At 31.0% G+C, this 24,001-nt stretch overlaps 4 protein-coding genes and 1 long non-coding RNA gene across 14 annotated transcripts in view; 2 read left to right on the top strand and 3 right to left on the bottom strand.

Annotated features, from left to right (window-relative positions):
- The window catches only part of LOC122524901 (prominin-like protein), a 36,467-nt gene extending 22,517 nt beyond the window's left edge, over nucleotides 1–13,950 (top strand). The window contains exons 2-17 of one of the 7 annotated variants that reach the window (XM_043647392.1): nucleotides 3,473–3,740; nucleotides 3,894–4,246; nucleotides 4,413–4,534; nucleotides 4,629–4,652; nucleotides 5,812–5,820; nucleotides 7,301–7,596; nucleotides 7,664–7,813; nucleotides 7,908–8,123; nucleotides 8,221–8,776; nucleotides 8,881–9,039; nucleotides 9,415–9,536; nucleotides 10,378–10,428; nucleotides 11,211–11,372; nucleotides 11,754–11,843; nucleotides 13,649–13,759; nucleotides 13,857–13,950. In XM_043647392.1, the coding sequence (XP_043503327.1) occupies nucleotides 3,473–3,740; nucleotides 3,894–4,246; nucleotides 4,413–4,534; nucleotides 4,629–4,652; nucleotides 5,812–5,820; nucleotides 7,301–7,596; nucleotides 7,664–7,813; nucleotides 7,908–8,123; nucleotides 8,221–8,776; nucleotides 8,881–9,039; nucleotides 9,415–9,536; nucleotides 10,378–10,428; nucleotides 11,211–11,372; nucleotides 11,754–11,843; nucleotides 13,649–13,759; nucleotides 13,857–13,869 (2,702 nt within the window). In that variant the 3' untranslated portion in view covers nucleotides 13,870–13,950. Of the gene's footprint in view, nucleotides 1–3,472; nucleotides 3,741–3,893; nucleotides 4,247–4,412; nucleotides 4,535–4,628; nucleotides 4,653–5,811; nucleotides 5,821–7,300; nucleotides 7,597–7,663; nucleotides 7,814–7,907; nucleotides 8,124–8,220; nucleotides 8,777–8,880; nucleotides 9,040–9,414; nucleotides 9,537–10,377; nucleotides 10,429–11,210; nucleotides 11,373–11,753; nucleotides 11,844–12,400; nucleotides 12,458–13,648; nucleotides 13,764–13,856 lie in introns of those variants that run through there. The other 6 variants (XR_006305663.1, XM_043647393.1, XM_043647396.1 and 3 more) reach the window with 6 other exon arrangements.
- A 3,295-nt stretch (nucleotides 13,951–17,245) lies between these two features.
- Nucleotides 17,246–20,225, bottom strand: LOC122524662 (intraflagellar transport protein 56). Its single transcript, XM_043647032.1, has 7 exons — nucleotides 20,121–20,225; nucleotides 19,471–19,997; nucleotides 18,815–19,064; nucleotides 18,513–18,722; nucleotides 18,119–18,425; nucleotides 17,788–18,028; nucleotides 17,246–17,690 (listed from the first exon to the last, which is right to left on the bottom strand). Exons 1-7 carry the CDS (start codon nucleotides 20,121–20,123, stop codon nucleotides 17,579–17,581), a joined length of 1,650 nt encoding a protein of 549 aa, XP_043502967.1. The 5' UTR covers nucleotides 20,124–20,225; the 3' UTR covers nucleotides 17,246–17,578.
- A 212-nt stretch (nucleotides 20,226–20,437) lies between these two features.
- Nucleotides 20,438–21,681, top strand: LOC122524665 (cytosolic Fe-S cluster assembly factor NUBP2 homolog). The gene is made up of 5 exons (XM_043647037.1): nucleotides 20,438–20,640; nucleotides 20,709–20,797; nucleotides 20,893–21,114; nucleotides 21,224–21,377; nucleotides 21,458–21,681. Exons 1-5 carry the CDS (start codon nucleotides 20,530–20,532, stop codon nucleotides 21,662–21,664), a joined length of 783 nt encoding a protein of 260 aa, XP_043502972.1. The 5' UTR covers nucleotides 20,438–20,529; the 3' UTR covers nucleotides 21,665–21,681.
- Nucleotides 21,134–21,580, bottom strand: LOC122524666. Its single transcript, XR_006305597.1, has 2 exons — nucleotides 21,445–21,580; nucleotides 21,134–21,324 (listed from the first exon to the last, which is right to left on the bottom strand). It is a non-coding gene; the product is annotated as an uncharacterized LOC122524666 (long non-coding RNA).
- Nucleotides 21,682–21,683: 2 nt separating the features above from the next.
- On the bottom strand, nucleotides 21,684–23,919 carry LOC122524663 (uridine 5'-monophosphate synthase). Of its 4 annotated transcripts, none has more exons than XM_043647033.1 (4): nucleotides 23,830–23,919; nucleotides 23,400–23,568; nucleotides 22,831–23,314; nucleotides 21,684–22,755 (listed from the first exon to the last, which is right to left on the bottom strand). In XM_043647033.1, exons 2-4 carry the CDS (start codon nucleotides 23,538–23,540, stop codon nucleotides 21,962–21,964), a joined length of 1,419 nt encoding a protein of 472 aa, XP_043502968.1. In that variant the 5' UTR covers nucleotides 23,541–23,568; nucleotides 23,830–23,919; the 3' UTR covers nucleotides 21,684–21,961. The 4 variants fall into 4 exon arrangements, with proteins under 4 accessions (XP_043502968.1, XP_043502971.1, XP_043502969.1 ...); XM_043647036.1 differs by having other exon boundaries at nucleotides 21,684–22,746; XM_043647034.1 differs by having other exon boundaries at nucleotides 23,797–23,883.
- Nucleotides 23,920–24,001: the final 82 nt, after the last annotated feature.

Below are 24,001 nucleotides of genomic sequence, written 5' to 3'. Positions count from 1 at the left end.
AGTAATCGATAATTCTTACTCACATAAATGTGCGTGATTTTTAATTGTCAATATCGATAATATTAATCCATTTTAATTTAAAATTCATATTAGGCGTCAACTAATAACTTAAGATCGAATAATATAATTGCTAGAGATTCTCTCTCTCTCTCTCTCTCTCTCTCTCTGCCTCTCAAAATAATTTAAAAATAAGATGAAGTAAGCAATTTAATAAAGCAGATTGACATCTAATCCGAATCTGTCGATGTACCAATATTTGCCTTGTCGAAAGGCTAATGGATTTCTTCATTAATGTAATAATAGCGGAAACTACCGTACGAAGATCATCCTATGGAAAATTCCAATAATAGGGCAAAGTGCCTCCGAGAACAGATTTTAAATCCCATCGACAATCGCTTTCTAACCTTTAGCTTTAAAAAATCGATTATTATTATTATTATTATCATCATAATCATCATCATCATCATCATAATCATCATCATCATTATCCTTTAGCTTGTTTCCGAGTTCTCGTTTTCCATTATGTCCCTTCGACTAGTCGACAAAAATCAAATACATTTTTTTTTTTTTGATTATTCTATATTCGTAAAAGCTAATAAATCTTATTATTTTTAAACTATTTTTAACAAAAATTGATAATAATCAATGTACATATTAAAAGTAAATCGATAGAATGAAAATAAGAAATAGAATGGGAAGGAAGAAAAATTTTGGGAGGATTGTCAGAGAGAAAGTGAAGGAGAGAGAGGGGGGGAGGGAGGGAGGGAGGATGTAAAATTATGTTAGATGTGGCCATGGAGGTGGTTAAAAGACCGCGACCTAAACCCACGGTTGGGAACATTAGCATAACCGTCGAGTTCAATGACTTTCAAGAAATCGATCGAGAGCTCTCTCGCACGAAGACGACTACGACTACGACGATAGTGGAGACTCTCGTTGCATACTTGCAACAACTAGTTGTCAGAATATTCTGACGGTACCTCTATTCGCTTATAATTTACAAGCATCAATGCCAGCCGAAAACTCAGCTTTTCTTCTTCTTCTTCTCCTTCTTCTCCCTTGTTTCACTAGCATTCTCTACAAACGTACGGCAAAGGAAACTACATTGTTGTGAGAGTTTCTAATATTTAAAGACATTTCAGTTTGTACTATCTTCTATCCGAGATTGCGGCTTTCCTGTTCCTGTTCTTGAATTTTCCAAAAGTTTGCCGCGCCAGAAGTCTACCAACTTTTAAAGATTAACTAAAGTCGAAATGATTTATTCCCTACTGGCTGCTACCAACAATACATTCCTTCTTGATGGTTTATTATAATATTATTATTTTAATGAATGAAAGGATATAATGAGAAACCAGGCGTATGATGAATCACTCGGTAAAAAAATGAATAACGATAATTTATGGTGCTTTTTTTCTTCTTTTCTTTTTTCTTTTTGTGTAATCATTACTATCTTTTAAAGTTTCAAACTAATGATAAATTCTATCGTAATCGAAATTTAAGATACTCTAAAGTTAAGTACATGTTTATTAAGTCTAATAGCTAGTAATAATGAAGTTTTAAGGGAAAATTTTCAATGAGAACAATTCATTTCATTTTAGAAGAAGACGGAGAGAGAAACAGAGAAAGTTCATTACCTTTCTGAGTCGTTTTTCACAAAATGGGTCAGATTTATCGTGCTATCTTATCGAATTGCAATGCCCTAGTTTCTCGAAAATCATGACGGAGCGAGGTTACATTCTCTTCCTAACCACTCCTTAACTAAGAAAATTTATTCGCAGGATTAATCAACGAATAGAACGAATTTATAAAAAACGATCGATTTATGTTTCGCATTTAGACTTTAATTAATCTATCTAAAATAAGATTGTCCTTTTCGTTTCACGCGATCCAACGTGTGTATTTTTTCTTTTTTCTTTTTTTTTTTTTTTTTAACTACGACCTTTCTCTCTGCTTCTCATAAATCTAAGGATAAAGAAGATTAAATAGGATATAAGAGATAAGGGACACGTGTATGTAAAAGTATAGTGAAAAAATATGACTCACTCTCTACGTCAAGGGTTCGCTTATATTGAATTGAAAGTTAAGTTGTTCATTTATTACTGACGTCAAAATAATCATTTTCTATATGGAAAAATCGCGTTGTTACAGAAATACTGCGATCTTCCTATACTTCCGCCCTTGCATCCCTATTCTCTCTCTCTCTTTCTCTTTTCCTCCCTCTTTCATTCTTTCGTTCGGGATGTACCTCACAATGAGTATTTTCCTGCATCCAGTACTCTCCCCTATTTTATTTATAAATATATATAAATATATATATACACATGTATAGGAACGCCAACGAGTAATAGCCATTACCATGTCGAACTATACGTGTATAGTTCGTATATATATCTACTCTCTGTTCTTTCTCGTTAACTATTAACGTTCACTATCGCTAACTAGCAATGCCCTCGAAACGTGGCTCTCCGTACCACGCTTCGTGGTACTTGATTGACAGTGGCCTCCGCTTTGAATCGAGCAACTCTTCTAACAGTGCTCGTATTCACGTTTACCGTTCAAAAGGAGCACGTTTCGTGATTCGTCTATTAAGCCAATTGCAAAAACTACAATCGATCGTGTCTGAAGGGAAATGTCTAGAGTATTTCGTCCGTCATTCTACGAAGAAAGAAAAAAAAAACATAGACGATCGACCAAAATTATATGTTTTAATAATTTTCAACGATTGTCGATCGATCGGTCAATTGATTAAAATGTTATCGATATTATCGTGTTTCCTATCTATCATTTTTTTGTTATCTACCGTGTCAACGTTTTCTAAATTATCGATAAAAACTCTCTCGATGAATTGGAATTTAATTCCTATGTGTCCTGGCCCCCTCCCTTGGGGAAAATCAGCAAGCGTTGACCTATTTTCCTAAATTAGTGCTGCCAGGATATAAATTTGCCGGCTTCGTCTCACAGTTGTTTTCCAACCCTTCTACATTTCGGTATTCTCTCTATCTGCCTCCCTCCCTCCCTCTTCTCTCTCTCTCTCTCTTTTTAACTGTGGCCCACATTAGGAACGTGTCCTCGATTCCTTATCCTCTCGACGTGGAAAAAGGCAGAGTATCTGATGCCAGATGGAAAATGTACTTTGATGACACATATATCCTTTCTTATTCTCTAATTCCAGCACGTTTCCCCGTGTTCCCTTTGAAACAATCCTAATATATTTTACGGATTATTTCAAGATTATATTTAATGTTTCGAGGGTGAGGCTAGCAACCTACCCTCGGTGTAAAAACAATAAAGCGCTCCCGGAAATAGCAATAAAAAAGCTATTATAATAGGACGAAGTCCTAATAAAAAGAAGAAGATATTTAATGTTTCAATTGAATATTTGATATTTTAAATTTATTTATTAATTTTGATCGTGTACTTATATATTAGCGAAGATTTGTATTAAATAATAATATAAGTGCCTATATCGTAGGAATGATCACTGTAATAGACAGCATCCCAGTCTTCGTGGATCCTTGGCACCAGTGGAAGATAATAGTGGCCCATTACGGTGGTTTAGCCGGTCTCGCTTTGATCGGAGTCCTCCTTGCAGCCATTCTTCCTTGCATCGGCCTTTTTTTTTGCTGCTGCAGATGCGCTGGACATTGTGGAGCCAAAAGTCAGCCCTTCGATAAAAAGCACGATCATTGTAGAAAAATAATGCTCAGCATTATTCTCATCGGGGTAGCAACTATTATTCTGTGAGTTCTCGTACATTTATCTTTTATTTTGTTTATTTCCTCTTTTTTTTTTTTCTTCTTTTTTTTTTAAGAAAAAATCTTGTTTTTCGTTGTTTTTCTTTTTTCAAAAGAGACGTTTAAATTGAATACTTTTCTGTTTTCACAAATTTATAGATTCGGCGTTGTTTGCGCGTTCGTTACGAACGAATATATGCAAGACGGTACCAAGGAACTTCCTAGCAACGTTAAAACTAATTTAAAAGACGTTAGGCTTTATTTATCCACAACAAAACGTGAGATAAACACCGTTCTCAAAACCAATTACGGCGAACTAGAAATCACGTTGAACAACATTTTGCAAGCCAGCGGGAGAATAGTCACCGAACAATTAGCCGAGTATTCTCACGCGGTTTCCTTGACAAATTTGAACGATATCGTGACCGGTTTGGAATCGATCAGGGAAGAGCTACGTTCTATGAATAGGATAACGCAGGAATTGAGGATGAACGCTACTCAATTGGACATCGGTACGTATTCATTTTATTCGCGTTGAGTTCCAAAATTTTTGTGATCTTTAAAATGAACGATATAATTTCTTTCCTCTCAATTTGTCTTCTACTTTTCTTCTTCTCGTTCGTTATTTTTTTTCTTTTTCTTCTTCCTTTTTTTTTTGTTCTTCTTTCATTCTTGCAGTTGTGCGCGGTGTCAAGAACAATCTGCTTTATACGCTTCGCGATTGTACGAGCCACAACTGTAAACAGATCTTGCACGACTACAAGGTGAACCAAATGTCGGTCCAAATAGAGTTCGACAAGGTGCGTATTTATTATTTTATGCATCGCTTCTAATGAGCTTTTAACGAGCTTCTAATTTGTTTTCTGACAAACGTTATTTCGCTTTTACATGCAGTACATGGACCGATACTTCCCAAAGGTATGACTCGATAACACGAATCACGAGCATTCTTTTATACTACTTTCATTTTCTTCCTTTAGTTAGCTACAATTGAGTTTAGATAATGGAAAATATAAGAAATTTTTTTAGGTGTATCGAAAGTAATAGGCTCGTTATCAGGATTCTATCTCATATCCTTTGTTCGCTTTACTTTTTACGCTGCTTGTAACGAATTAAAATGATTTAAGAAAAATAATAAATGAAAGTAGAACCGAAAGAGTAAAAGAATTTACGTCGAGTAAGTAATCAAAATCGATAGATAATTTTTCGAACACTCTTTTATAGGTAGTTTCCACCTTTACAAGTTTACTCATTCTAATCATTCATTCAAAAATCAACAAATTTGTAAAGAAGGAATTACCTGTATATCATGACATTATTTTGTTAACTTATGTAATACGCTTCTTTTGAGTACGGTCTTTAAACCATAGTAATTATCGATCATGTTCGATTATAAATATGCGCTGCAATTACTATCTGTGCGCATCGTAGGCCAATGGAAGTGATAATCGCGTCCTTGTATGAATTAATATAGTTAAAATGAGTTGCATACTTGAAAAGAAACACTTAAGTATCTCCGTTATCGTTTACTACGTATGAAACACGCGACAGCTGTTTAATTAATTATGGATAATCAATTGAGTTTAATTGTGAAAATATTCGTGTTTATTTTTTTTTCCTTTGATATAAAAATATTTCTTTACGTTTATAATAAAGAAAGGAAGTTGAGACATAACAAATTAACGATACAATTATGAAATCTTTACGTCTGTAGTAATTTGCAAATCTGAAAATACTTTCAATTACATTTTTAAGTTTGTTTTAATATAATTATTACAAATAATTATTATTTGTGTTATATAACATACTAATAATATAAAAATCAATAACTTTTTGTTATCAAAAATAATTTTGTAATCAATAGCTTTTTCTTTTTCTTGTTGTTGTTGTTCTTCTTATGTGTTCAAAAATAGTGGAGATATTTAAATGTTATATTTCGAGTTTCTTATCGCACTATAAAATAAAGTAAGAAGTCATTATACATGTGCATACATATAAATATACTATACTCGTCTAGCCATTGGTGTACGAGAACGATACTGTATAAATTTGTTTGATTCCATGCCCGCCACAATAGCTTCACTCTGTAAGTCGTAAGCAAAAGCATGTAGCTTTTCCCTATTTTTCTCTCGTCTATGTTGTCTAGCGTTATTAATGAAATTCCTCTTGTCGGTTATCTTTATATACATATATACATATATACAATATATATTTTTTGATTATGGAAATCCACCCCAAAAAGAAAAAAAGAGAAAAAGAAAAAGGAGAGAAAAGAAACATTTCTTCTTTTGTTGCTTTAACGTGCAAAGCACTTGCAAGTGTATTTTAATTAAACCTTATCTTGTGGTTATTCTATTTTTTGCCTTCTCTATCAACATCATTCATATTATGTTTATTATTATTATTACTATTATTATTATTATTATTATTATTATTATTATTATTATTATTATTATTATTATTATTATTATTATTACTTTTTCTCTCTGTCTCTTTTTCTAACTTTTACGTGAATAGTGTTATAGACGTAGAATAGTGTCATACTCATTTGGTCATACTGTTGCCTTGTGAATTCCTTCGAATTTACATTTACATAAATATATTTATATACATATTTACTTACGTGTATATATATATATACACACACACACACACATATACAAAGAGTGGCAGTTACCTTTAACGTTAATTACAACATCGTATATAATTGATATTGACGTGAAAATAATATTTCGAATACTCATTCATTCTATAAAAATATAATATATCTCTTAACGTTAACTGTCCCACCGAGTATATGATATATATGGATGGAGCACCGTCGTCATTACCATCATTTTCATCATCGTCTCATCACTTCACGTACTGTTATGCAGCGGTTAATGTGAACAAATATAATAAAGAATACATCGTTCAAGTACTCCAGATGTGTAAAGTATAGTAGAAATTAAATACAGGGCATACTGATGAAAATTACAAGAGAAGTGTATGGTCAGAAGATCGAATTAAATCTAATTATACAAATCATTGCGATTACTATCAGATCGTGATTGTCATCTAACTATAAGAATAGATCGAAGATCTTTCTCGAAATTAAATTTAAAAATAAAGCTACATACATACCGTTCAGAATCACGTTAGATGACCGAACGAATTAACAGTACGTTCAAATATATCTACATTTGACAATTTCAATCCACGTTTTCATCTATCAATCATCATCATGGACCTAATTGTGAAGATGTTCGTTATAATTAAAAAATTCATTAACTCATCGAAAGATCATAAGAGCATGGATATCGGTCTTAGAATTATGTAGCATAATCATATACACGATTTCGATGTGTCGCACGTTTTCATCTTGCAAGAGAAGCCCGATCTCACACGAATCTTTTGACCTCACGATCTCTCTCTCTATCTCTCTCTCTCTCTCTCTCTCTCTCTCTCTCTCTCTCTCTCTCTCTCTCACACACTCTCTCTCTTTCATTCTTTCTCTTTCTCTCTCTTCATAATGATGCTGAGAACTCAATAGGTCATTATCACAATTATTCACGTATCATTTACAGCTACCAGACCTTACCTCCGCTCTTCATAACATTACCATACTGATGGAAAGTAATATCGTGTCGGAAGTGAGTCAGGGTAGAGAATCCTTCTTAAAAATCCAGAAGGACATACAGCATGCGGTGAATCAAACGATTCCTGTCGTTAGCGCGAGCATTAGAAGAGCTGGTGATTTTCTGGCAAGCATAGCAAACAACATGACCAGTTTAATCGATAGAATAAACGTCGACATCGACAGGGTTTACATTCAACATTTAGAAGTGGCACGTAGTTACGTCGTCCAGTACTCACCATATAGGTAATTATCGAGTAATAGTAAATTAACATGAGATCATTGAGAACGATTATTGTATCCATTTTCATAGGTACTATCTTGGCCTTGGAATTTCGGGTATTCTTTTGACCGTTTTAATGTGCTTGACGTTTGGTCTCCTTTGCGGAATTTGCGGTAAACGACCGGATGGATACGGTGATGACTGTTGTAATAAAGGATCCGGTGCACGGTTTCTTATGATGTAAGTTTCATAGGAATTCCCGGCATTATAATAAATTTTTCCGTTTATTTTCCTGTTACATGTGGAGAAGTATACGTGTTTTTTTTATTTGTAGGGCCGTATGGATAATCTTCCTTTTGACGAGTGTTTTAATGGTAATCACAGTGGTGCATATGATAACAGGAGTTTTAGCCCAACGAGGTATTTGTGAACCATTAAAAAATCCAAAGGACAATAGAATGTTCAAATTAGTGGACGAGATAGTGCAGATCCGAAGAATACTCGATCCCAAGAATCCTAATTTTGATATCAACATGAGCTACATAATCACGTAAATATTAATTATTCGCTAATTTGTAGACAAAATATATATATATATATTTCTTAACATTTAATATGATGAAAAATTAATCGAATTTTGATTTTAGCAAATGTCACGCCAATGAGACTCTATACAACGTATTGAAGCTCAACAATTTGTTCGACGTCGATACTTTACGCAATTATGCAGGACGGTACGACATTAATAACACGATTCAACAGTTGCGTCGTAAGATAAATCTGTCACCAGGGGTAGTGATTCTGAAGGAGAGCGCCAGATCGAAACTCAACGATCTGGCGCAAAGTGGTCTGAGCGATATCAAGTTTTATCAGTATGCTGAACTTCTTGCCGACAATATAACAAATATTAATTTGGAACACCTGGCGTCGAAATTAAGAGATGTGTCCACAAAATTGTCATCAAACCAAGAGAACATCAGAGATAGCCTTTTGAAGAATGCTCATGATTTGGAACATTATCACAGAGATCTTGTGGTACCTATGGCAACGTTAAGCGAGAAACTCAGCGAGAATGCTTTAGCTCTTCAAGAAAGTATCAAATTTAATCACAGCTCGATGGCCGAGGCTATTCACAACTTGGTCGAGGAAGTTACGAAAGCTCAAACATTTTTAAACAAAGACGGACCGGAATACGTTCAATACGTAAGTTTTTTTTTTATTTAATAACTATTCTAACATAAATTTTATCATTTTCTACATACAATACGTATTACATAAAACGTATTTAATTTTTTTATTCTTCATAGCTTGCTACGAAATTTGGTAACGCTTTTCTTCATCAAGTTGACGACTTCCTCGAGCATGTAATCGACAGTGCTCGCAACAAAGTTGGCAGATGTCAACCGGTGTCTAATGCTTACAACGCAACTCTTGTAGCTGGATGCAATAAGATTTTAGATCCATTTGTAAGTAAATTTGATTAGTAGATTGAGGATATTTATGCATTGATCAATTTCAGGCTGACAATGTGTAGTAATTTGCGCAATTTACACGAGCAACATAAAATAAGTAATTTAATCCTTCAACGCGACTGATATAGCTACAACAAATTAACGTAGATTGTTTTTCAACGAGAACAAATTATACAACATTTATTATAACTCATTTGTTTTCACTATACTTATTACATATCTTACATATTTTAAGTACATAAACATCCACAATTTATTGATAAATAATAAATTAAACATTAATCTCTGATAACATTCTTCTGATATTCGTATCGCGTGTTATCGAATTTGAAATCTTTTAAAGTACATTCGTATCTTTGATTTTTACAGAATGGTTTCTGGGCAAGTGTTGGTTGGTGCTTGATCCTTTTCCTACCAACGATAGTACTTTGCGTAAAATTGAGTGCTTTGTATCAAAAGTCCGATCCATATCCAGGACCTCTTGTCGAAAAGTAAGTTTTTTCACGATTATGTTATAAATTATGATAACACGTAAAGCGTATCTTTTTGTACCAATTTTTAAACGGTTATTTGAGTATCATTAAAACGCATGATAAACCTGTCCGACGTTTAAATGTTTTCTTCGTTGTAATTTTACTTTTTTATATAGTTAACAATAAGGAAACCATTAATGTATAATTTATGTTTAGTTTTTTATTTCCCCCTTTTTAACAGTTTTCTTTTTTTTTTTTTTAAGTAACATGGGAAAAGATTAAAGTATCATACATAAGTAAGATTACAAGAGACTTGTAATCGGAAACAATTTGCATAACCTGTTTTTCTCTAACAATTAATCATCGAGGATATTTTCAATGTAAAACTTTCTTCTATATCCTTTATCTTCTTTCTTGTAGTGATTCGAGCTTTCATAAATCATAGCATGTATTACACATACTCGCGCTTCGTATCTTTTTTTCTTTCCATAGTTGGCATGAGTACTTTATACCTCTAATAAGTTATCTTTGTAACTGTATAAATTACAAAAAAAACGATCGAAAAACTGCAACGAACGTTGCTTTATCGTTTAATTTTGATTCTTATTTTTCTTCTTTCTCTCTTTTTTTTTTCTTTTTGTTTTTTGTTAAATTTGTTATTAATGTTCCGTACACTGTTTCAACATTCTATTTGTTTAAAGAAAACTTATGGAGACAGACAAAAAATAACGATGTCAATTCTTACGTATGATTGTATCTCTGTATCAAGTACATGGCATTAGCTGATATTAAATTTAAAGTAGCTTTCTAATGTGTGGAATGGTTGTTGGAATCTAACTGCTAACACGCTCCGTTCCAGTGACTATTTGTATGACGCGTACGCAGACAGGGATAACATACCCCTCGCTCAGTAAGTATAAAATAAAGTGAACAATCAAAGTGTTCGCATGACGAGAATGATAATCATAGCATGTATTAAAACGTATTTATGTATTTTCGTTTTAATTTTTTGCCCGAGATTTTGAAATGTTTTTGTTATATCATATTTTATTTATTTACCAATCAAACGTATATTCACTTCCCTGTTTCCGTACAAGTATTTGTCGTAAACGTTTTAAGAAATAATATCCCAAGCGTATATTTTTCTTTCTTTTCCTAACTCATTAATATCTTTTATGTTATTTGCATGAAAATAAAAAAAGTAACAAATAACTCACGTAGTGCATATACTCGATATTATATTCACTGTGTGTAATTTTCTTAATATTCTTCCAATTTTCTTTAGATTCTGCTTTTAAACGCATTTAAATAACTATCACAGCGTGCGATAATGTCAGATAATTCCCGTTGAAAGCTTTGCTACTGAGAGATGATGTTTTACCCGTTTAACATCTACAATAGCTTCTGGCATCTTGTGTACGTATTGTAAAATGCAATGCAGACGTTAGGTCTATCTTCCTACATCAGTGAAAATCGTTGGACCAAGATGTATATGTATATATGTATATTTTTCACAACGAAATATGAAAGCTGTTTAAGGCAGACACACGCACGCAGATGCAAGCATACAGATTGCGCATAGATCTGTTAACTCGCATGACGATATGCCTCACGCAGTCTTTCACTTGCTCACTTTTATTCTTATCTATCATCGTCAAAGCAAATATTAACTAATTTATCCTTTGATTACAGCGTACATGATAAAAAACATGTCTCCCATGGCAGACATCATCCCGCGGCTTACGTTGAAAGTTACGATGGTCCAGCTGTTGGATACAGCGATCGTGAAAGGGTCACAGATGCTCATCAAAGTACATCCCATCACGATTCTAGATACTCCGATTTAGCGCCGAAGTAAGTAATCAAAAATCGTACAAGGAACATTTTAACGACTCGTCCTAAAAATTTTTCTTATTGTTAGAAAAAGAAAAAAAATAACAAACGGCGTCGTTCATCTCGAGCATTAGAATATTCTGCAATTTTATTTTTCTTTTTTTCTGTACTTTTTGTCTTTTTTTTTTTGTAAATAAAACATTAATCACTTTCCATTTCGAAACTTTATTCTATTAGAAAATTCCTTTAACAAGTGTTAATACAAATCTAACACCTGTCATTCCCAAATAAATTACTAACGCTTTCGGATAAGAAAAAAACTTTATCGAGAATTCTTCTTCTACTTCTTCTCTTATTCTTTCTTCATTTTTTCCATCAGTCACATATGATTTATTTTTACAGTTTCACCTTATCGTGGCGTAACCACGAACATATCGCCCCTACTAAAAGTGAACCTCACAATAAAGTCTTTAGTGTATCGCTAGAGTCGCAGTAAGTTTTCTATGAGCCAAAAAGAAAAATAAAAACGAAAGGATCGAAACTTGAAACATATATATATAAACAAAAAAAATTAAAAACATAAGAAAAGCGCAGCTTTCTGTGATAACTTAAATGCCGCACTTGGTTTATCTCGAGCATATACTTAATTACTTCCTTGATCTTTCTTCTTCTTTTTCCTTTCTTTCTTTCTTTCTTTTGCTTTTTATTTCTTCTAATATATATATATTTTTTTTTAATTATCGTAACGTATATATTATATTTACTTACTTACACTTGGAGATACCTTATACGAAAGTTGAAGGAACGTACGAGATGAGATGCATCTTTTTAATCTAAATTTGTATCATATATAAATATATATTCAAATACGTGCTGGGTTCCCACTCATCGAGTTAGTCCTTTTTTTCTTTTTAAACGCTCTGAACACGCCCTCGTTTAAATAATTAAGTAATCTCTGAACTCTGCTTGAAATTTATCAATATCAGCGACGCATATTCCCCTATCACGCAACCACGTTGGTCACGCTTTTTTCTCCCGGTTATTTACAGGTGAGTGGGAACCTTGCGGGGGGGCAACTTCTCGCGTCTCTTGATACGCCTCTGCACGTAAGTCGCAAGACTATTGTTAACAAATGTTTTACCACCATTTTCATTTAATCGTCTTCGTTCCTTTCATTTTCTCTCCTTTCTTCGTCTTTCACATCTTTTTCTATATTTTTTTTTCTTCTTCTTCTTCTTCTATTATTATTACTTCTTCTAATTCTCTTCTTTTTATCATTTTATAGTACTATCATACTTTGTTTTATTCTAATCATTATACATATACATGAATACATACATTCATACATATATACATACGTATCTGTCTTTATATATGATATCACGATAGCTTTGCCAAGATCAGGCTTCTTGCGGAAAAGAAAAAGGGCTTCGCGTGCGTTTTCAAGAAGATTCCAAAGATCAAGAACCCAGCGGATGCTTTTTTTATTTATCCTTGATACATGTCGTCCATTTTACGCAATATCATGTGCTGTTAAACAAACGCGCATATCTATCATTCTTTGATTGCATTATTTGTGGCCGTGTTATTTTTGGCGAAAAAAAATAAACGCGAAAGCATGTTCATTATATTTATACATACATATACAATGTATACGCGCGGATACAAGTATATACATACATACGTATTAAATGAAAGACGGTAGCCCACATAAAGTGTTACAAAATATTTGTATCGAAAATGTTGCCAATTCGATTCTTTTTCTTTTTCTTTTTTTTATTTATAATTAACTAATACAGAAGAGAAAATTGATCACTTAATCAGCAAAATTAAATAAATAAGGATGGCCTCCTTTAATTATTATTATTAAGCTAAATACTAATAATAGGAGAGATTAAAATAAATAATAGTCAACAGTCGTTTCTAGGACTTATTATTAATTTCGATGATAATACAAAGATTTGTGACGCAAATTTTACGTGGGGTATCATTCCCGCGATTATCCAGGAGTCCCAAGCTCAAATATATATATTTCGTTTTGCTTGAATAGTTGCTATATCGATCGTTTGTTTGCTAAGGCATCTTTATAATCTTTGCAAAGGGTTATCATATACTCTATAAATGTTTGACGAATTATTCATTTCATTTAATTTGTTTAATTGTGAATGCAAATGCGATCTGTTTCCGCGTGTCGCGTCACGAACGAAACGACGAGCGTAAAATGTTTGCGTTCGTGGCGTGCACACACACATAGTAGAGGCCTTCCTTACTTTTTTATCTCCTAATTATTATTTTAGAAATTGGGACTTTCCAAATGGTGGACCACCAAGATATCAACCTACTACCGTTGCTCCTCCCTTAAGTACAGAATACGAACGTCCACCTCCTTATTACTATCCTGGGCCAGGGTGAGTCTCTCTTATTTTTTCTATTATATCAATCAATAATAAATATTATAGCTAATAAAATATAAATCATTAAAATATTCGAAATATTCATTTTCAGGGATAGAAATTAGGACACAAGTACCGTGGCATGCACGAAGGCAGCGCTTAACAGTGTAGCAACTCACAGCCTTACGCGCAGTTACAAAAGATCATTAAAGAAAAAGAAAAAAAAGAAAAAGAATAATCAGTCCGCTTGCAAGCGAGACTACGTTTGATCATCGTTGTTCTTAGGTGTGCCACGGATCGGCCAAACGCGAGAATATTATTATTATTATCATTATTATTATTAATAATACTATTATTATTATTATTATTATTATTATTACAATTATGATGATTATGTGATTATGATTATTATTTTTATTATTACTATTATTATTATTACTATATTTTTATTACTATTATTATTATTATTATTATTAAAGACCAAGTTTTTTTTGAAGATAAAAGGTAAAGAAGAAATAGACTGAGATAGAATAATGATATTCTTCGACGGCTTTCTTCTTCCTCGAGAAGAATAATTGAAAGATATTAACGGTCGTTGCCTACGGAAGAGAAGTTGTCCTAGATTATGGAATGATTTTATGATCGAAGACTAACCGACGATTTATATGACTTATTCATTTAAATCGATAAGACAAAGAAATGGCACCAAACTGGTGGCGTTGAAGATTCAAATTGTTGCGAATCGCGGGACGATCAATAATCACACGACTGATCGTTTAACGAACTACAATCCAACGTATGCTCGTTAAATCGAAGGTGAATATATTAAAGATCAGAGTTTCTTGCTTAATATACACATATATACACTAAACATAAACATGTTTAACAAACTGTGTTCATATTCTGCTTTTTCGTATACGTTATATCGTTACGAGAATCGTTTAAGTGGAATGCGCTATATTTATTTAAGATCTCCTAAAAATAAGTTGAAGATTTCAAAATATCTGTAAAAATTATATCTTTGTATTTAGTTCCCATTAAAGTATTAAAATCACAATGTAGCAATATTAACGAACTTCATTTTCTTGAATTTCGTTTAAATGCATTTTTATTATCATAAAAGAATCGCATTTTTAATTATTATAAGTATTATTTTCAAATATTCACACGTAAGAATATATAGTATGTATATGTGCATTTACAATAATTCTTTTAAACAGTATCATTCGTCGAAATATTATTTATATATGGAAGCATGAAAACCTGTATCTTAATATATTTGCTTTCTCTGTTATTAGGGAAAAAAAGAGGATTTAGTAGCTTTTACGCGCATCTCCTTTCAATTTTGTCTTCGGTTCAAAATTAGTTTAGCCTAATATCTAAAAATGTATATGATATATTATAAAAAAAAATTAATGTCTTACAATTAGTTTAATTTATCTGTATAAGCTCATGCTGCCGACTTTGACGCTTCGTTTCTAAACAATCTTTCAAAAAATCATTTAACATCCAAAGATGTGATGATTTTCAATCTTAAACATTAAACACCTTTAACAACGCCATATATAAATGCCAAACAATGTTCTTTTACGATCTGTATAAATTCAAAAGCACGTTGCGTATCTTCGAGTCTATAAATAATATTGGACCCTATTTTATAATCATTAAATAAATAATAGAAATTTATTTTCTAATTCCATATACAAATACGAACGAATTTTTGCATTTGATACACGGAATAGAAAATGATTTTCTAAAGGACGGGTTCAAAACTACAATAATCGTGCTTACACAAGATTGTTTAAATAGTCGTTTTCTTACTATTACTTTATTGTGTAATTTATCAGTATAAGAATTCATTTTTACGTTGCATAGATCGTTTGCTTGGTCAAATCTACGCTACGTATAAATGCTTTGATGTATAAATGCAGCATCCATCATCCTTTCGAGTACAGGAATTACTCCAAAAAAAAAAGAAGAAAGTTCTCGATATGCCCGTACGATAAGAAATATTGCCACGACGTAATAAAATATTCATTCATCACATTGTAAACTGATAAAACAGCTAACTTGTCGTTCATCTATGATTAATGTTATTACGAAGAATTAACGTTAATAAGTATATAAATGTCATTTAAATAACTACTTATTCTACAATTGACCTAACTTTTGCGAAAACGCAGTAGTAAAAGGTTTTACATTGACTAAATAAATGAAAATAAATAATAATCGTTGTTAATGCAATTAGTTTGGTCGTGTTGTAAATGAAAAAATTTCTGATGACTATTCTTCAATATCAAAAAAAAAAACAATGAAGTAGAAAGTTTCTATTAAAATACCATGTATGTATGTGTTTCTTAAAACTAACTGTATTCCGAAGGGATGCTAATAAGGATATTGCATACTATTTGTCGCTGTAATGATCTGACAGTTACTCTTATATGTACAGAATTTTGAAAATTAATCTTATACGGTAGATAACGCCGCCCATGCTACAACATCGAGCCTTATTGGCTGGTAGCAAATTGCCAAAAAAAATACTTTCATCGTAATGTATATGAACGTACGAAAGCGGGAGCACAAAATTCGTAGAATCTTTTCAAAACTATGTGTGTGAAAGAGTGCGTGAATGTAGTAATGAGTGATGGAAAGAAAGTGTAATTTGTGAATGAATTTAAATGAACATACATATACTTTCTGCTTTATTACTACTATATTTACACCTTTAGCATAATCAATTTCAACTTGACCCTAGAGTGTTAATGTTTGATGAAACGGATATTGACATGAGTGTATGTATCGTGCAATTGAAAAACAGTGATCTTTTTTAAATTATGGAGTGTAACAATTGAATACTATAGTGTGGACTATTAAAGTTATTTCACTTGACGGACTGTACTGAAGACTCAAATGTAGATAAAAACATAGTTAGAGAATGAGTGCCGAAAAATAATATGTATTTCAGAGAACAATCGATATCATACAAAATGAAATTTGCATTAACGTGCTAGTATGTATATCGTTAATCATTTTGGTGCTATTTTTATATGTAACTATGTAGAAATAATTGGTACTAGGCACTCCTTCTCTATGTTTGTACTAGTACTGGCTAAATAATAATGCATTTTCTGAAATAAAATGAAAAATATCTTTTATCAATCGAATGATTAAGTTTAATTTTATTGAAAATAGTATATACTTGTTATTTTTATTTTTTTTTTTTTTTTCATAGAATATTACGACAAGAATTCAAACATTGAAATTTGTTCTGTTATTTTTTTATGTTAAGAACATTGAGAATAAAAAATTTCTTTCTTAATTTCATTGTAGCACCCATTCAAGAAAAATATTTTCGAAAAAGTGTATGATTCAAATTACTTTATAATATATAAATATGTTCAAACGTTTTTAAAGTCTATGCTACAGGACGTCGATTAATCGTACACAAAAGTAGAAGAAAAATAGTACGCCACAAATAATGGCATTTTAAAAATACTTCAATTATGTTTGTTAAAAGTTACTATTATTACATCGTAATTATTATTATACAAATGAGTGTATCACGGTTTAAATATATATCTATTTTATATTAAATCAGCAACCACAAGCAGTGTTGTTTCATAACAGGTTAACAACATTTTTTGAACATTCATATTGGTCCCATTACTGTTGCATTGTATTATTACAAATTAACGATATTTTTATAAAATATGAAAGAAATTATTTTATTAATATATAGTATATATATTATACCAATATAGTATACCGCAATGAAATAGGAAACAAGACTATTAATGGACGGAATTGATTATCAAACCATTATACATTACAGCATTAACAGTTGATCCGATTATCTTTACCCCATTTACGCATTACACGAATAATTTGTTCCACTTGGGAATTAGACGTATTCCTGAGTAAAAGAATTACTTCAGAAAGTAGATCTCTGTAAAAAAAGAAGATACGATTAATTATTAATTAATCTATCTATTTATTAATCTATATTTTTTCCTATTATCTAACATATGATACATAAAACTTACTTTGGTTGCTTTTCTGCAACGATATATTGAAATGTACCGCAACAAGCTCCACGTTTACCTTCCCAGTGTTCTGGACTAGGATCCATACGTTCTAACATATCAAATGCTTTAGCAGCATACCAAAATTCACCTACTTTGTAACAAGTATTTGCAATCATTTGCAATAAATTAAATGACTCTGATGATGTATCCATTTTTAAATATAACTCCCATGCAAGTTCTGCTTTTTTATTCATAATATCTAAAAATATTTGGATTATTTATAAAAATATAGCACTTATTTAAAAAAATATACATATATGAATCTGTATTACATTCATATCAAACTTACAACAATAAGATAGAAGACTGATGTAAATATAATCATTTTTGTATTTTTCATTATGTATCATCAAAAAAGCTTCTTCCGCTTCTTTAAAATAACCTGCTGCAGATTGTGCTTGTGCATAATTAAAATTAAAATTATCTTCGTTAGAAAAATAAGTTTTGATCGAATTTAAATAAACCAGAACTTCTTCGAATTGACGGTATAGAAAAAAACAAGATGCCATACACTGTCTACCAGGTATGGTATCACATTCTGATGCAGAAGAACCAACCAATTGGAAATATTGTTGAGCAGTTTTTATATTATCACGCTAAAATTAATTATTATTTTATTTTTCGAATCTAGGAATAATTATATTACAATAATCTAATTAATTTTAAAAAATGTATCAACTTACGGATTCAGTTTCCTGACCCATTACAGCATTTACTATGCCCTTTAAAATATATTCTTGTGGAACAGCAGGTTCAAGATCTTTAATAAGCTCATATGCTTCCTTTATATCATCTTGCTTTAAATAATATATTACCAAATTAAGTCGAGCTTCTGGTATAACATCTACTAAATTAGGTAAAATTTGTAAGGCTCCTTCCCCATTACGAAATACCTATGATATTGATTATATTACTAAAGATAAAATCATTTTGTATTATTTATAATATTTTTATTCCATTAATCAGTAAAGAATATTGTACCTACAACAGTGTTATGACGAATAAGATCATGACCAAAACTAAAAGAACTTGATATCTTTCCTATAAGTTGTTTCATTTCGGCTTGTGCAGCATTTCCATTATACAAACGAAAATGATTACAAGCTTTTAAATTGATTGCAATTGCACTATCTGGAAATTTTTGCAAGTACACTTGTAGAACTTCTTGTGCAACGTCGTAATAATCTAACTTGTAATAGCATAATGCTACATATACGTTTAAAGCTACATAATCTCTGCAAAAAAAGGAATCATATACTCATTAGAAAGTATTTTTAAAATGAGTACTATTACAAAATGATCAAATAGTTTGATTAAAAATAATAGTTATAAACAATATAGGTGTATGATAGGAAAAGTATTGGATTAAATATTAAGGGTGCAAATAGGATGGGAGATGGATACCTGCAATTTTTTAATCGAATAATAAAATATACTTCTGACTTAGTTTCATGCATAAAATTGTTTTCTTCTCTTTCATTCACTTCGCTAAATTCATATAAAACTGATTAGTAAATAAAAAACTAAATATTCCAAAAAATACTTATTTTTATGTAAGAATACTTATAATTATCAAAATATCAGTTCTAAATTGTCTCCAAAATTAACATTTGTTTCTGATATAACAATTGAATACTCAACCTGTTATCAAGTAATATCCGTTTATAAACATCAATGGCTTCCTGATAATGTGCTCTAAGATAATGTATGGATGCCAAACTAAGTTGATCTTCTAAAACATCGTGTAACATTTGATGATACTCCAGCAACTTTTCTTCATTGCCCATTTTGTGTGCTAAATGAAATAAAAGTCTTGTCTTCAATTTACTATTAGGTGCTTCTTCCAAACATTGGTGTGCTTCCGGATACATGCCAAGATAAAAATAACAACATGCTAAGTTTGTAATTAGATCTGCTAGAATATTATCTTTCTTTTTTAGATTTTGATAGATAGTTAAAGCTCGCTTATAATCTCCAAGATGAAAGGCGCAATAACCCATCCATAATTCAGATTCTACATTACTACCAGAGGTACTGTTAAATTCTAAAAGAGTTAAAGCACCAATGTAATCACGTTTTTCCAAAAATTCTTCTAACTTTGGTACATTAGAACGTGATACAGATTTTCTTGTTCCCTCTGACGAGGCTGGTTTTGATCTTGACAAAATCTGTAATTAAGAATAAATTTAATGAATATGTATATATACAAATATTTCTTCTTGAAATTTATATTTAATCATAAACACATATATATTCAATATAAAAAGGAAAATATATAGAGAGAGATATACCATTTTTCATTGTAATCATAAACAGGTGCACGCCGCTTATTGATTATTTCTGAATTGCGTGACGTTTCAAATATTGCTTTGAAATAATTATAAAAATATACAAAATATACATTTCTTACTAAATTTTATAAACTATTAATATTTATTAAACATTAATAATAATAAATAATTGTAAAACTTTCAATCGATTCAGTTCCGATATAATCGATACAGTTTCAAATTCTACTTTTAAATAAAGCGCAAAAGTTTCAACCAATCAATGCTTAGATATACAGTACATCGATTAGTATAATTCAATACTATCTAGCTAGGGAAAACCATATACAGTACGTGTTACTATATTACTGAGTATCTTTTTATGAAACTATATATGTGGAGTCATAATTTGTTTATATTTTTGTAATACGAAATGTTAGAAGGAGTAAAACACGTTGTATTAGTTCTATCTGGGAAAGGTGGCGTAGGTAAATCAACAATTAGTACTCAACTGGCCCTTGCACTTAAAGAATCTGGGTTTAATGTGAGTTGTCAAAATGTAATCTATAAGTGCAACTAGGTTAAAAAGGGTAAATATTAAAATGTTATTAGGTCGGCCTGTTAGATGTAGATCTTTGTGGTCCCAGTGTACCATATTTATTAAACTTAGAGGGTAAAGATGTACATCAATCATCCGATGGGTAAACTAAAGATTTCTATTCATTATTTGTTTACATCAGTTTTTAGTTTAATGAAATAATGGTATGTTAAATAAACAATTTTATATGCCTTATAGTTGGGTACCAGTATTTGCTGACACAGAGCAGAAACTGTCAGTTATGTCAATTGGTTTTTTATTAAAAAATCAAAATAATAGTGTTATCTGGCGTGGTCCTAAAAAAACAGCTATGATTAAGCAATTTTTAACAGATGTAGTATGGCAAAATATCGACTACTTAATTATTGATACGCCGCCTGGTACTTCAGATGAACATATCACAGTGATGGAAAACTTAAAGTAAAAATTATCTTTATGATTTTGATGGTATCTTATATACTTTAAGAATTCATTACCAACATTTATACATTATTTATACAAATTTCATGTCAGTAAAAGCTAATTTCAGAAATGTCAAATGCGATGGTGCAATTCTAGTTACAACTCCACAAGCAGTTGCAGTTGACGATGTCTTGAGAGAAGTTACATTTTGTAGGAAAACTGGAATTCCTATAATTGGTATTGTGGAAAATATGAGTGGGTTTGTTTGCCCATCTTGTGAAGTAAGTGTTTCTATTAAAAGTTATTTAAGTACTTGGTTTTTCATAATAGTAAATATTATTTTCTTACTTCTTTTATTTAGGAATGTACAAATATATTTTCATCAGGTGGAGGAGTAGCGCTTTCAGAAATGGTAAAGGTGCCATTTTTAGTTAAAGTACCTATAGATCCTCAGGTTGGTAGATTAGCAGATAAAGGTCAAAGTGTCTTAATTACTCTTCCAAAAAGTCAAGTGGCACAAGTATTCCGAAAATTAGTTGAAGAAGTAACTAAAAGTAAGGAGGCTTGAAATTATAAAATTGTAAAAATACAAAATAAATATCATCTATATTTTTTAATACAAAAATCAAATGTTTTACATAGCACCAGCACTAAGTGTGTATTTATATATGTATTAGATATAGTACAATTTTAAACTTATCTTGTACAAGTAATAAAAATGTACATAATATGTTTGAATCAATTTACATAAACAATTTTCTATATAAAAAATTTTTTACTTATTGATTTTTTTTATATATATAATTATGCTCATTGTACTATATTCAGTAGAAAAATTCTTATATATGAATTAATTACATATTACTTATCTCAACAGTCTTTTCTTATAAGCTATCCAAAGTTGTTGTTTATATTCTAATACAGCAGCTAATTGATCTGTTGCTTCGATAATACCTCTACCAACAACAGCTACATCAGCACCCGAATTAACAACTGATTCAGGTGTATTGTATTGTTGACCTAAGTTATCACAATTGTTGTATAATTTAACACCGGGTGTTAATTGAAGCATTCCTAAATCTGAAATAATATTTGATTGGCATACCAGGCCAATCACTATATCAAATTCTTTAGAAATCGACAATGCCTTTTGTACATAATCTCCAGTAGTTAAAGCGTTCTTTGCAGACATTTCAGCTACCAAAAATATACCACGAGGTTCAGTAATTTCATATAAGGCACTTTGCAGACCGTCTATAATAGTAGGTCCAGCAACTGGATGTACTGTGATAATATCAGCCCATTCTGCTATTTTATATATTCCATTTTTATATTGTAATGAAACTGTATTACCAATATCTGCAAATTTTCTATCTTCCATAATTAAAAATTCATGTTGTTTCGCTAGTTCCTTTAAACGTTTTAAAAAGTTTGAAGAAAAATCTTCTATAATATCTACATGTATTTTTAAAATTACAATATGTGGTCCAGCGAGTTCAACCAATTCTAAAATAGAGTTTGTTTTTGTCAAATCAGCTGCCAAACACAAAGTGGATTGTTTTGCTTCCATTAGTTGAAACAATTTCAAAGCCACTGCATTCTTGGTTTGATTTGCACGTATGCTAAATGGTGTTTCCAATCTTTTATTCACTACATGTTCTGAAATGGGTATACAATTTTATTATTTTTAATAGAAATAACTATAAATATGAAAAAAGATATAAAAATAATTACCCGGCAAAGAGGCAACAGATGTTTGACAAGATTTTAAATAACTTGCTACATCCTTTACAATTTCTTGTGTAACCTTACCATGATCTAACAAATAATTCATCAACAGTGTTACATCATAAAGACTTCGCACTTTAATTCCTTTATCTTCAAGATTTTTTCTTCCACCCTGTTCCCTATCAATTACTACTAAAACTTCAGTCACAATTAAACCCTCCTCTTTTAAAGCATGTACAGTTTCTAAAACGCTACTTCCACTTGTAATTACATCTTCAATTATTATGCAGTGGTCACCTGATTTAAAATGACCCTCTATGAGCTTTTTTGTACCATAGTTCTTAGCTTCTTTTCTCTTTATCAACATTGGTATATTATATTCTGTTGAAATCAAAGTAGCTAATGGAAGAGCAGTATAAGGTACTCCACAAAGTTGAACTGTATCGATTTGAGTCTTTGACAATTGCCAAAGAGCTTTCGATAATTTACACTATAAAAGATAAATATTATATTATTGTTTTGAATGAAATTAAAACATGTATTTTGTAATATGTAATAATAATATGAAATTTTACCATTATTTGAGGATATGCTATCATAACACGCAAATCAAAATATACAGGTGTCTTTAGACCAACTTTGGTAATAAATTCACCAAATTTTACAGCACCAATATCGTATAAGGCTATTGCCAGTTCTTTCAATTGGTCTTGCATTTTATTTATTTTTTAATTATATTTACAACTGAAAAATATAAATAACATAATTATATATTAATCTAATACATAATATATAATAACAATAATAATCAATTGTGTGACACTTGTTTCTTACTTGTTGCACTTGTAAATAAAATACTATCTATTAATTTTCGAAAACGATAAATAAATTAACAATGTAATATATAATAATAAAAAAATATATATATATATGTGTGTATAAATAAAAGGGTAAGTAAAAGCTATTGAATACCCAAAAACTTGCAGCAATGTAGCGTTTTCTTACTTTATACGATGGCTGTCGGTGAGGCAGAGCAAATAATATGGAAGGTAGAGGTAAGAAGAATCATCTCTTATGGGAGAAAATTTGAAAAAGTGTCCAGCTTTTGCTGAAAGTAATAGTTCAAAAACCTTCCAGAATGGCGCTGGTGCAGACAAAGGGTATGGTATGAATGTAG

This window comes from Polistes fuscatus, unplaced genomic scaffold (genome assembly GCF_010416935.1).
Source record: "Polistes fuscatus isolate 324 unplaced genomic scaffold, CU_Pfus_HIC Scaffold8, whole genome shotgun sequence".
Lineage (NCBI taxonomy): Eukaryota > Metazoa > Arthropoda > Insecta > Hymenoptera > Vespidae > Polistes > Polistes fuscatus.
The sequence above is the reverse complement of the archived record's forward strand: the minus strand, read 5'-3'. Positions and strand labels throughout refer to the sequence as shown.